Below are 13,002 nucleotides of genomic sequence, written 5' to 3' on the forward strand. Positions count from 1 at the left end.
GAGACATCCAGATCCAGGAAGCTCGGAGAGTTCTAAAAAAAGATCCCAAGGGATGCACATGAGACACATAATAATTGAATTGTCAAAATTTAAAGGGGAAAATATTAAAAGCAGCAAGGGAGAAACAACTTGCTACATCCAAGGGAACTCCCATAAGACAATAAGCGTATTTTTCAGCAAAAACTTTGCAGAAGGGAGTGGCATGATAAAATATTCAAACTGCTGAAAGAAATTAAAAACCAGCAACCAAGAATACTATACCTAGCAAAGCTGTCCTTCAGAACTGATGAGGAAAGTTTTCCAGAGTAGCAAAAGCTGAAAGTCATCATCATCAGACTGGCCTTACAGGAAATGTTAAAAACAGTCCTGCAAGCTGAAATAAAAAAACAATAATTAGCAACAGGAAAACATGCGAAGTATAAAACTCGCTGGTAATGATAAACACATAAATTCAGCATACTCTTGCAATAGTGGTGGGTAAATCACTTTCAACTCTAGTATGAAGTTTAAAAGGCTTAAGTATTTAAAAAACTATACACTAACTTGTTAGTGGATACAAGACATAAAAAGATGTAAACTGTGACATCAAAAACAAAATGGGAGGGAGTGTATAAATGTAGAGCTTTGATCTATGTTTAAAATTATTATCAGCTTGAAGGAGACAGTTATAAATATGATTTATGTAAGCCTCATGGTAACCACAAAGCAAAAATCTATAGTAGATACACAAAAGATAAAGAAATATAAGCATACTACAGAAAATCACCAAATCACAAAGGAAAAAGAGGGAAAACAAAGGCATTACAAAACAACACAATGGCTACAGTAAGTCCATACCTACCAATAATTACTGTAAATGTACATGAACTCAATTCTCTGATCAAAAGACAGAGTGGCTCAATCAAAAAAAAAAAAGACCCATAAATATGCAGCCTACAATTTTAGCTTTAAGAACATACCAGACTGGGTGGTCACTGGTTAGCACCGAAAGCGTCATGTCCCAGGAAACCCCTCAGTCTATGCAAACTGGAATGGTTATTCACCCTTAGAGAAGTTCTGGGTGCACATTTTGGTGACTATAGTGGCGGTGTCATTAAAGAACTTTCCCGAGATGCTCCCACAGCAAGATGCTGGACTGAGAGCTGCAGGTGTACAAAGATGAAGGAGGGTGGGGGCAAGAGCAAATGGGTCTCCTCTTACCTGTGTGGAAGTTATGTTGCTGCTGCATTTCAGTGCGGTTACCTTGATGTGGTTGATGTGTAGTTTCTAAAGGTCATTCTGGAGAGGAACACCTAATGGGTGAGCCATTCTAAGTCCTCGGATGTCTTCTACCAGAGCAGCTCCACTGCAGGCCAGGCCAGAGGCAGTACTGGTCTCAACCCTGGGTGTCCTGGCTCCACAGCCTGATGGTCACAAGCCTTGGTCAAGTCTCTAACCTCTCTGCTCTGTGTTTCCTAATCTATAAAACGCGGGAGGTCACAGTACCTACACTTCATATGGCTGATGTGAACACTAAGTGAGTTAATACAGGTACCACAGTAAGTGCCCAGTAAATGTTACCCTCTCTTCTTACTACCATCTAAGGGTTTGTGTTGATTCCCAAGAGATAGACGCCAACAGTAAAGACCAGTGGTGATGTCGTACTATTTCTAGAGCCTAGAGTGGAAAAACCTGCGTCTTTATTTTCAGGGACAAATCTGAAGGATAGACTTGGGAAAGATGGCCTCAGGATGACTGGTGGTGGCCCCACTCTGGAAAGGAAGGAGCACAGATGAAACCATCCACACTGCAGGACAGGAATTTGAGCAATATGTTTTCAAGGAAATATAATCTAACACGAATACAAAAAAAAAAAAAAAATGAGTTCATTCTAGTGTAATGAAAGACCTAAGAACAAGAAATTCTGAAAAGGTGTCACCTGATTAGATTATTTTTGGTTCATACACCAGAGCACCAAACAAAATTATGAACAGGAAACCACACTGGATTACACAAACAATTTTTATTGAGAATTCTGTCTTATTACAGAGAAGTCATGGGCCTTTTGTTGTTACAAGAGTAAAAAGCTGGCCAGCATACGCAGTTACCAAAAGTCATCTGGTTCTTCATGAGAAAGGCCTGCGAAACTAAATAAGGGAAAGACAAAAATTTTTTTAATTTGTTAAATTCCTGTCCACTTTATTCAAGGACCTTTATAATATTCTCATTCCTTCCCTGTGGGGTTTCTGCCCTCGCTCACAGTTTGTATCAGCAGTAATATTAGAACTTAAAAATGTAATGGATTTGAACTCAGTAATTTTGATCAATTCAGTCATTTCTTACAAGCAGACTCCAACAAACCCATTAACACGATAACGGTTTCACGAGAACACTATGCTGGGGAAACCATACCTTTCGTCTTTGTCACTAGATGGCAGTGTGTCCGCCTGTGAAACTTCTCTGACAATCTTCATTGAGCTCTGATGCAGAGGGGTAAAAGAATTCTTTTGAAATCGGATATGTATTAATTTTATTAAACATTTTGATTTCTCTAAGAACTTTCTGAAATATACATATAATTGAAGAGTCAAAAAAAAAAAGAGGTGACTTTTAAACATGAAGTTGAAGCAAGCACATCAAACTACCCAGTACGCACTCTCAGTACCCGTAGTGTCTCAGATGGCTATTTGAATGTTTCAGACAGCACCAGTGCGTTCACTGTTCACACAGGGCTTTAATAATATTTCATTCTTGCTCTGAAAATAAGACACATCTCAACTTTGCAAACTATGACATATCAAAATCTGTTCAATCTTTTACTCAAGCAAAAGCAAAACAATTTTGTCAAGAGTGAAATATATTTAAAAAGACTTCAGCCCTGGCTGCTGTTCCTCAAAGGATTGAGTGCCAGCCTGTGAACCAAAGGGTCACAGGTTCAATCTATAGTCAGCACACTTGCCTGGGTTGTGGGCCAGGTCCCTGGTGGGGGCACGTGGGAGGCAACCACACACTGATATTTCTCTCCCTCTCTTTCTCCCTCCCTTCCCCTCTCTTATTTATTTTACTTTATTACTTATTTATTTTACTTCAAATAAGTAATCTTAAAAAAAACCTTGAGGCTCCATTTCAACTTTGAATTTCCTCTGCTTTTACCTTTTTGTCTCCGACGGAGAAGACAGATTCCTGTCCCAAGGTTTTCTGACAAAGCACAGACGCCCTCATGCCCATCCCCAGACAGTTGGTTCATAGCACCAGTACCTTATCGTCCTTCCTCTGGTCCTGATTCTCCTGGATGATTTTCATGTATTTCTCGAAAGGACTCTCACCACAAACAGATCTGTCTTTCATTTCTTGAATACTCACTTCTAATTCTTTCTCCATTTCAATCTTCAGTGACTCTTCAATCATCCGCTGTCAAATAGATGGCCACCGAAATAGGAAATATAGAAATACATTTTAGAAACACATAGTAATATAACTCTGATCCTTTAAGTAAAACCTACATGTCAGAAAACTATTTCCTGGGGGTGGGTAGGGTGGGGACAAAATGGTGGCGGGAAAATGGAGACAACTGTACTTGAACAACAATTAACAAAAAAAAAAAACTATTTCCTTTTTTTCCCATTGAAGTCATTACTACCATCAAAGGGGAACAAACATGTGTCCTGTGCTTTAGACCAAACGCACCAGGAGTTCAAGAAACCTCCATAGATAAGATTAATTTATGGGAGATTCAGCAGGCGTGTGAAGTGGCCAGGTAGTCCATCTGTCTGAGACCAGAATCAGGACAAAGGAAAGCCAAAGAGAATCAGGAAGGAGGTGGGCAGGGGAGCCTGAGGAAGCCACCATGGACTGGCAGTCACATTCCTGGGGTTCCCATGGTCCCAGCTAGCTGACCTATACACCTCACTTACAAAGGGAAGATCTACAGCAAAGCATAGTCCACCTCCTTTACGAGTGTGTTTTCAGGACCAGATGAGAACGCATGTACACGGGGCTTTCAAAAGCTCCCGTTTACTGTCAGACTGCTAAGGCATGCATGTGCAGCCCTCCTGCCTATGGCGGACTTTATTGTAAGGTAACTACCGCTATGACTTTGGGACACACGAAGGTGTCACTTCCCTGAAAGCAAGGTGCTTATTGAAGGTGTGCCATGCAGAAACCAGCATGGAAAATTCAGCTATACTTAGAATTATTACCCGCTGTTGATTGAGTTTTTCTAGTTCTCTGCGTTCCCTTTGTAAAGCTTCTTGCAGACTTTGACTTCTTTCTTCTCTCTGCTCTTGCTCCTTCACTAGTTGCCATATTTTTTCTTCTTCACTGTCTTCCCCGATTTGTTCCTGATCTACGCCTGAAGGGGCAGAAAATAAAGAGCAAGTAGCTTCCAGCATCACTGTTTCAAACCAATGTGGGACTGGTTTACAGCCGCCCCTGAGGAGACTCGGGAAGACTGCTTGGCTTAGCCAACACCGTTGGCCTGCTGATGGACCTTCATGGTCTTCCAGCCCCCAGCCCCACGCCTAGCACAGCACCCGGCCCTTTACTGAGACAAACACAAGTGACCCTGACCAGGAACAACTTCAACTGCCCTCCCCTCCACTCTGCATTTTTTCATCCTCCTCACCTTTTCGTCCCTCCTCCCTCCTTCCCAAGCCCTGCATTTCTCCCTCTATACTTGTTTATAATATCCCTCCACTCTCTTTGCACTGACTTACCATCAGTCCCCATTTACTGCCACAGCAGTTTTATAACTCTTGTCCTGACTCCTACAAAGGCACTTGAGCCTCTCCTGCCCAGAACACTACAAAACCACCCCCCAGCCATCTCTTCCTCCCAGATGACGTCTTCCTGGGTTTTAGCTGCCGCCTGTGTCCCGATCATTCCCACATCTTTTTCTCCAGTCCTGATCTCTCCCCAGCCGCGCATCCATGTTTCTGATGGGTTCCCTGCCATGAACACATGGAAGTCCCATGGCACCAGCTTCATACCTTACCATTCCTGTCCCTTTAATCATGCTCTTTCTGCACTGCTTTGCTTTCACTCAGCCACTAAGGTTTCCAGGTTCTAACTCCTCCTCCTCCTGCTGCCATTGGGGTCCTCATCACCACTGACCTGAACAGCCACAGTAACCTAGCCAACGCTCTCCCTGACACCGGTCCCTCTGCATGCAGGCAAGCCATCTGCACTAGCACCAGTCATTTCCTGAAGAGAAGATGTGGGTTTTCTGTGTGCTGACTCTGCTCCGCTAGAGTCCAAACCCACAGCGCTGTAGGCTCTAACCGCCTGCCTTTTTCTTTGCGGAATGACTTCCTATATCCCCTTACTTTTGCATTCAGAACCCTCTCCTCTAGCAGCAGACTCACTGTTGGCTAAATACAACTGTACCTCCCTTGCTGGGCCTTCGCTGTCCCTCTCCGCTAACCTGATGCGCTCCCTTCCGCCCACCTCTCCCACATAGCCCTTCCTCCTGGGAAGCCCCCATTCAGTGCCTCCTCTGGGTGAGGTCCTCCTTAATCCTCAAGTGACAGTAAACCTCTCCAGCACCGCACTCACACAGCATTCTGTACCTGCCCATTAAAACCACATATATCTGTCTGTCCTACGTCTGTCATTCCAGGCTGTACTTATTTATCTATTCCCTGTAGCTTGCAGCACAAGTCCCTGTCTCACAGGTTTAATGCAATTTCAGTCCCACAGATGATAATGCTGACTTTTCTCCTCCAGCTCTGGAGGGGCCTAAACTTTTCTTAGGCTAAACTTTTTTCCCTCAACTCTGCTAAGAAACGAATTCATAGGTTCACCAGAGAACTTCAAACGTTTTGCTCTGCCCTAAGTCCCCTGCAGGAACTAAGTTTTACTAATAGGACAGAGGCAACACAGTCTTCTCTGTCTCCTGATCCTGGTCATGAAATTCACATGCTAGAGGAGGCAGGGGATCATTTCCACAGGCAGAAAAGCAATCTCATCCTTGCTGATGGAAGAAGGGCTATTCCTGATGGCATGGAATAGCAATCTCAAAATAGGAATGCTGTTTGGTTGCTGATTTTAAAAGATAAAGAAGAAACAAAGGCTACTTCTTTGATGGGGGGTATACAGTCATGTGCCGCATAACAAAACTGCAGTCACAAAGGACCACATATACAACGGTAAAAACGACACTGTGGTCAAAGATGGACCACATATATGATGGTAGTCCCATAAGATTATAACGGCGCTGAAACATTCCTGTCTGCTAGTGATGCTATAGCCCCTGTGACGTCACAGCACAGCGCATCACTCAGTGCTTGTGGAGATGCTGGTGTGGGCAGAGCCACTGTGCTGCCAGGCGTACAGAAGTATGGCACATGCAGTTCTGTACAGCGCGTAACACTTGGTGATGATACAAAAGCACTGTGTCCCTGGTTTACTTATTTACTGTACTAGACTTCTCATCCGTATTTTTGAGTGTACTCTACTTACAAAGAAAAGCTTGCTGTAAAATGGCATGTCGTGTTACATGGGCAGTACCCCGAAACACCATGTTTATGTCTCTTCATGGCATCGTTTTCTCTTGTGCTTCATTAAATGTCATGTTTTGTACACTAACTACTGTGTAAGCTTGTACTCTAAGAGAAATAGGCTGTACTATAAAGTATGAGTGTACACGAGGCTGTACCATCTACATTTGCGTAAAGTGCACTCTGTGATGTTCGCACAATGACACATCACCTGAGGTCCCGTTTCTCAGAACTTATCCCTGCTGCTAAGGGGTGCAAAACTGCACTTTGTAGCTGCAGAACAACGCACAGAAACCTCTTCGGATGTAAGAGCAAACAAAAGCACCGTTTCCATTGGGCACCTTGGAGATACCAACCTTTGGCCTTTTCCATCTCCCTTTGTACCCAAGTGAAGATGGGAAGTGGTAACTATAAGAGAATTTTTCAATGACCAAAATGTAACCAGACTATTTAAGAATTTTAAAATGCATTACTGAATTTACATTACATCTCAGAGGCAGAACACCTCTCGCCTCAGTTAGTTTTCCTTACTCTATGACATGATTTTTATTCCCTTCTTGCCCATGTCCCCGCCGAATGGCTGCCTGTCACATCTACCTGTGGGTGGCCAGCGCCCCACTCAGGACTTATGCCCTGGGAGGCCCTCAGGGATGGCTTTTTCACTGTCCGATTCCCCACCAGAAGCTCCATGAAGCACAGGCTTGGGTGGGCTCACTGCTGTGTGCCCAGCTCTCTGGGAAGAGCCCAGCACAGAAGAAGTTCTTGATCAAGTGTCTGAACAAGTGCTTTCCAGAATGACTTACTCTGGAATGTGTAACATGAACCCTTTCACAGTCTCCTGCTTCTCTTACTACTAATTCCTCATATTTCTGAGTAGGTCGACTCAAACCAAGAAAGTACTTATAAGAGGAGGCTTTTGCATACTTAGTTTTTGGGGATGGTAGTCCCACCTAAACATTGGGAAAACGCAGTGATTTACTTGAGAAACTTCCTCTCAAGTTGGAGGCTTAAACATCTTGGTTGAAGGAGAAAAGGACTTGGCTAGAATGAAGCTCTGGTCTGCCACTACAGCTTTCCTCCCTGCCCATGCACATTGGGGAGGGATGTGAGTACTCTGGAGAAGATAAGAGGAAAGAGAAAGTGGGCTACACAGGTCTGATGACCACTTACTTCCCCTCATCAGCATCTCCAAAAACTGAAACATAAAGGTTTTTCTGTCCTAATTTTTTAATACATGAAGGCAGCAAAGAGAGACAAATGGGTATGTTAATATTCTTCATGAAATATGTCTCATTTCTATGACACTGAAGATGTATATGGGTATTAACCATTATTTCAATTTTATATTATGATTTCCTAAAATGGAATAGCTTTTGTAGAAGTCTCTTAAGGGAAAAGGTAACTGCTCTGTCAGACTTTGGACAAGTAAAGAAAAGATATTAAAAGCCACTGGCCCAGGAAGTCTAAAGGAGAAGCCTATTCTTCACAGTCTTCTCCTTGGCATGGTCTTTACATGTTCAAATTGGGAGTGAACTTCAGAAATGTCATTGACAATATTTCTCCCAAGACTTGGAGTAATTTGTGCTTACAAAAAGTCCTCCAACAACACATGAAATAATTTACAGGACACAGACTGGTGTTCAGTATGCAGTCATGCTACCCTGTAGTTACAACCAAGGAAAACTTACCTAGGTAGTGAGAAGACAAAGGTGTGGCAGGAAGAGTGGCCAAGGCAGCGTCCAAGTGAGGCATGTCACCGGCAGGATGGAGGCCATCCGCTTCTAAGCGCTTTGGCATGTCCCCTGCATCTACACGAGCTACAAACAAGAGCCCTGTGAGTCCTGAACAACTACAGCAAGAGAGAGGAGTGCAGGATGGGGGTAACTCACTGCAGAGTGCAGAAGTCTCAGCCAAAGCAACCATGCCAGACCTTTCCTTACAGAATCAATTCTAGCCCTGGCTGGTGTGGCTCAATGGATTGATTGAGTGCTGATCTGCAAACCAAAAGGTTGCAGGTTTGATTCCCAGTCAGGGCACATGCCTGGATTGCAGGTCAGGTTTCCCAGTTCGGGGCATAAGAGAGGCAACCAATCGGTGTATCTCTCACACGTTGATCTTTTCTCCCTCTCTTTCTCCCTCCCTTTCCCTCTAAGAAGTAAATGAATAAAATCTAAAAAAAAAAAAAAAATCAATTCTAAGACATTTGCAGCATAACCAAATGCCAGTGTGTTCGCTTCTGAAAGTGTTCTTACACTTTAAAGAAGTAGATTTGTTTCCAAAATTAGATTCATAACCCAACAGGAAAGGGCCAGAAGAATTCACCCAGCTTGCTGATAATCATCTGAACTCCATTTAAATAGCAATGAGTTAACTAAGTTGTTAAAGTAACTGGCAAAGAATCTGCAAATTTTACTAAGCCCTCTCATTTAACTGTTCAAAATATACTTTCAGAGTTGGTGCTGAAGCCCACAAGGCGAAATGATATTTATATACAAATATAAAGACTTCACAGGCTGTAAAGAACCTTAGAGCTGACTGACTCTACATTCCAATTTTACACATAAGCAGTAGCTCCCAGGGAACAATCTAAAGCAGGGCCAGAGCCAGGACGCCAGTCTGTAGACAATGAAGTTGATACACTTTCACCTCCATTCTTCCACTAAGAATGGCTTTTCTAAATCTGAGGCATTCCACAGAATCTGTACAATTCAAAGAAAATAACTTATCATCTTCATATTTCATAAAAAGGAAAAAAACAAGTTAAAGACTCAATCACATGAAATCTCAGGCAATCCCAAACTTAGTAAATTAAGGGTTCACTTGTGAGCTTAGCTCCAACTTTGAAATTATTGGTTACCCTGAAATTTTTTTTAAATGGAACTCAAATGTATCCCCTGAAAACCTTTGTGATATAAAAATGAGACAATATATCTGTATTTATGGTGTCATCACAAAACACAAATGTCCTAATTGTAACTGCTTTGATTTTTATAACAATGGATATGTTTCACCAAAACTAAGCTTTCTACATTTCCAACTTATAAAAACTGGTACTTATATTTGAACTTACATTCAAAAGATGATTCAAATTCTTCATTATCGTTCAAAGATTGCTTGTCCAGATTTGAAAATTCAGTTCTGTCTCGGAGTTCAGTTTGTCTTTGATAAAGACTGGGTTGGAAGAATAAAATTCATGAGTGTGGAGCTGTAGTAACATAAGACCCAAGAGCACAGGATGGTGCAATGCTTTTATGACTTGAGAAGATACTTTAGAAAGTGACTGTGCTCCCTGAGAAAGAGAGCTGCCCGGCCCGGGTGCTCTCTGGGCACCCGGCAGCATGCTAAGCAACAGCGCATTAGCTCAGGGCTCCTTAGGCCACCTGACCCTGGGGGCGTAGGCCCACGATTGTGCACAAAGAGGAATGCTGCACTCTCAGTGCTGCTCCTGGAGTTTGTTTCTTCAAGAACCACAGAACGTTGTTTTTTTTAAATATTCTGCACACCATCAGCATGAGTCAGCTGAAGATGCAATCCTACAAACACCATGTCATCAAAGTGCCCTAAGTCACCATGTGTGTCCTATCTCTTCTCCTGGCTTTATCACGAGTAATATAAAATACATGTATGTGTGTACACACACACACACACACACACACACACACACACAAAGTCCCACATGTGACTCGAATCCCAGCCTGGGTAACCCACCGCTGAACTCCCAAACACATCCACCCCATCCTGCTTCAGCTATCAGACCCGGCGACCCACTACGGGATTCTGTTTCTTTGGACATAATAATATGCCATCATCATTTTTAAATGACTTTAAAAAGATGTGTGAAACATCTCCGAGTTTAAAAATAAATAAACTGAAGTTATTTGCTTTTGCAGATTTGTGTGTTGCTTTTTTACCTTTATAAACTGAGTCTATTCATGGAACGATGGAGATGCTTATTGATATCATAGTGCATATTCTATATATCAGGCTTAGCAAACAAGAAAAAATTACTTATTTGCTAAAAGGCATTTTTTCCCAGGTAATTTCAAATATTTCTAAAACATCACACATCATCTTATAACCTGACTGCAAATTCTATACTGCCACAAGGTATTAAGTATCACCTAAAAAAAACCAGGCAAGTCCAGGCCGAGCTGTTGTGCAGCTGACCAGACCTGGCTGAGGCCAACCAGCACGTGGACTCACCTGGCCTCCTGCTCCAGAGGGCTGGAAAGCGAATGGACGGAAAGGCTGTGCCTAGACTCAGCAGGTGAAGTCTGCAGCATTCTTTCAGGACAAGGACTGGAGGCAGCAACTTGGGATAGACCCAGACCTAAGGGGCACAGGAAATGAGGACAAGAATGTTACAAATTACGTGGGGAAAAAGGCGACGTGGTTTCTAAGGAGTTCTATTAGTTTGAAAAGAGACTCTACTGCCCCTTCACACAGTTGAGTGTGATGTATAAATGACCCATGGCATTGACAATTCAAGCACCTAAGTGAAACTGCAGTGATTACAATAAAACGTATACAAGTAATCGGCAGGAAGGGAAAGCCACCGATTGTCACTCTCTAAACACTTCTGCGTACCAAGCAAAATGCTGGAACATGCCACTCTCTCCCATTGCCTCCCACACCAACCCTGTGCCATAGGACAGACACTGCTGGTCAGCATGCAATCATATGGGCAGTGAGGACATAACTGCTCAGGCTAGAGATTTCCTAGGCTCCCTCCTGCTTTCTAGGGCTAGCTGTTACTCAAATAAGAGATCCACCGAGGACTATCCAAGTCCCAAGAACCCTGCAACCCTTTCTGCAGAAGCTTACCTTCCAGGTGCATTTCAGCATCAAAGCTCCGTTTAGCTCTCTCAAGGGGAGTGGTGGAGAGGCGTCTGCCAGCACCTCTGCGGAGCCGGGAGGATGTTGTGCCCGTCCACGCTTCTGCCTCGCCCGCTGCAGGCTGCCTGGGCACAGCTCCTTCCTCTGTGAAAATACGTCTTTCCGAGGAACTTAACATGACACTCTTGAGAGTTCCTCGCATATGCAGGGGAGGTGGGCTCTGAGATGCTAGTGGGCTTCCAGAGTGGGGCCAATGACGAACTCTTTGACAGTAATCTCGGAAAGCTTTCTCTAAGCATTCAGCCTCACGCTCTAGCCCTCTCATTCTTGCCTTGGTGTTGGCTACAAACTCAAGGTCAGATTCGGGGGAGCTACCGTCTGTGCTTGCACTTGGATAATTTATGGTTCTTGGTGTAACCATGCCTGCCGTCGGCTGTTCCTGTTTGAGAAGATTTCTCAAGAAATCCCCGCTTATTGCACCACTGGAAGACACCATGGATCCGTTGACCAGAAACGGCTTTACACTGCGGTACAATTCATTCTCCAGGACTGTGGGTTACAAAGAGATAAGGTGACAAATGAGCTGAGAATAAAATTCAAATATGCTTGAGAAGTTTTTTGAAAAATGAAAGAAGGTAATAATAGTAAGTATGCACATTAAATCATTTCTGCAGCCACAATAATGCTACTAATTATTTAGTAGCATTTACTGAGAGTTTTTATATACCAGCTATAGCTTCACGGGTCTTCTTTTTTTTAGGCCTTCTTTCTTAAAGCGTGATATTATTTCAAAATCCGTGATATACAACCTTGAAATCTTGAAAGCTCTGAGAACTGAAAATTTATTCATAATTTATTTGATCACAAAACCTCATAGTATCTGAACTCATTTGGCTGATAAACATGACCTGAACTGATGTAAACCCATTCATAATCTGTATTTATTCTAGCCAGCACAGATGTTCACACCTCTAACGCAAGCACGTTTCACTTAAGGATGCTGCCCTATAACTCCCAGAGCGGTGACAAAATCCATCATAGGGCAAGTTTCAGAGAAGGGAATGAGGACCTGCCGTCAAAGCAAGGCTGTGGGCTAAGAACTCCTACTCCTGCCATATTACAGATGGGGACCGAGGCGGGGTCACACAGGTAAGAAGGTGTACAGATGCTGTGACCTGCTAATGCAAAGCCAGTGCATGTGGACACTGCTCTCCCACAGCACCTCCAGGACAATGCACGTGTTTGAAAAGGTCCCATCCTCAAACTGTTTTCCATGACTCGACATCACTGGGATTTCAGCTGTGGGCAGTTCGGCAAACAGAACTGTTGAGAGAAACTAAGGAACAGGAAGGAGAAGAAATGGGTAAAGAGATAAAAATAAAACTAGCACAGGAGAAAGAAACAAGGACTAGTGAGGAAAGAGTGCAAATGGGAACTGACAACGGCTCAGAATCAAGAAGCACAAGAAACCAGTTCAATTGCTAACACAAAGAAACTTCCTTTGAGCTCCTTTCAGTGAAAGAAGGTACCTAAGCTTCAGTACTTGTCTGATGAAGTAGGAAGGGGCAGGTGACATGCCTCCTCGGTGAAGACATGTAATAACATGACAGCAGTAAGCATTCTGAGGGTCTGATGTGTCCTGGGTGCTCAACCGGGACCCATCTCTTTAGCTTCTTCACCATGGCACGGT

The 13,002-nt window shown here is 43.3% G+C and overlaps 1 protein-coding gene across 3 annotated transcripts in view; it reads right to left on the reverse strand.

Moving 5' to 3' along the window:
• Window positions 1-1,987: 1,987 nt before the first annotated feature.
• Window positions 1,988-13,002, reverse strand: part of OFD1 (OFD1 centriole and centriolar satellite protein) — a 34,922-nt gene continuing 23,907 nt past the window's right edge. For all 3 annotated transcript variants that reach the window (XM_053917012.2, XM_053917011.2, XM_024569807.4), the window contains exons 16-23: window positions 11,301-11,861; window positions 10,680-10,806; window positions 9,547-9,647; window positions 8,165-8,293; window positions 4,179-4,330; window positions 3,238-3,390; window positions 2,392-2,459; window positions 1,988-2,126 (exon numbers count right to left, since the gene is read on the reverse strand). In XM_053917012.2, the coding sequence (XP_053772987.1) occupies window positions 2,084-2,126; window positions 2,392-2,459; window positions 3,238-3,390; window positions 4,179-4,330; window positions 8,165-8,293; window positions 9,547-9,647; window positions 10,680-10,806; window positions 11,301-11,861 (1,334 nt within the window). In that variant the 3' untranslated portion in view covers window positions 1,988-2,083. The remainder of the gene's footprint in view (window positions 2,127-2,391; window positions 2,460-3,237; window positions 3,391-4,178; window positions 4,331-8,164; window positions 8,294-9,546; window positions 9,648-10,679; window positions 10,807-11,300; window positions 11,862-13,002) is intronic.

This window comes from Desmodus rotundus, chromosome X, assembly GCF_022682495.2.
Source record: "Desmodus rotundus isolate HL8 chromosome X, HLdesRot8A.1, whole genome shotgun sequence".
Lineage (NCBI taxonomy): Eukaryota > Metazoa > Chordata > Mammalia > Chiroptera > Phyllostomidae > Desmodus > Desmodus rotundus.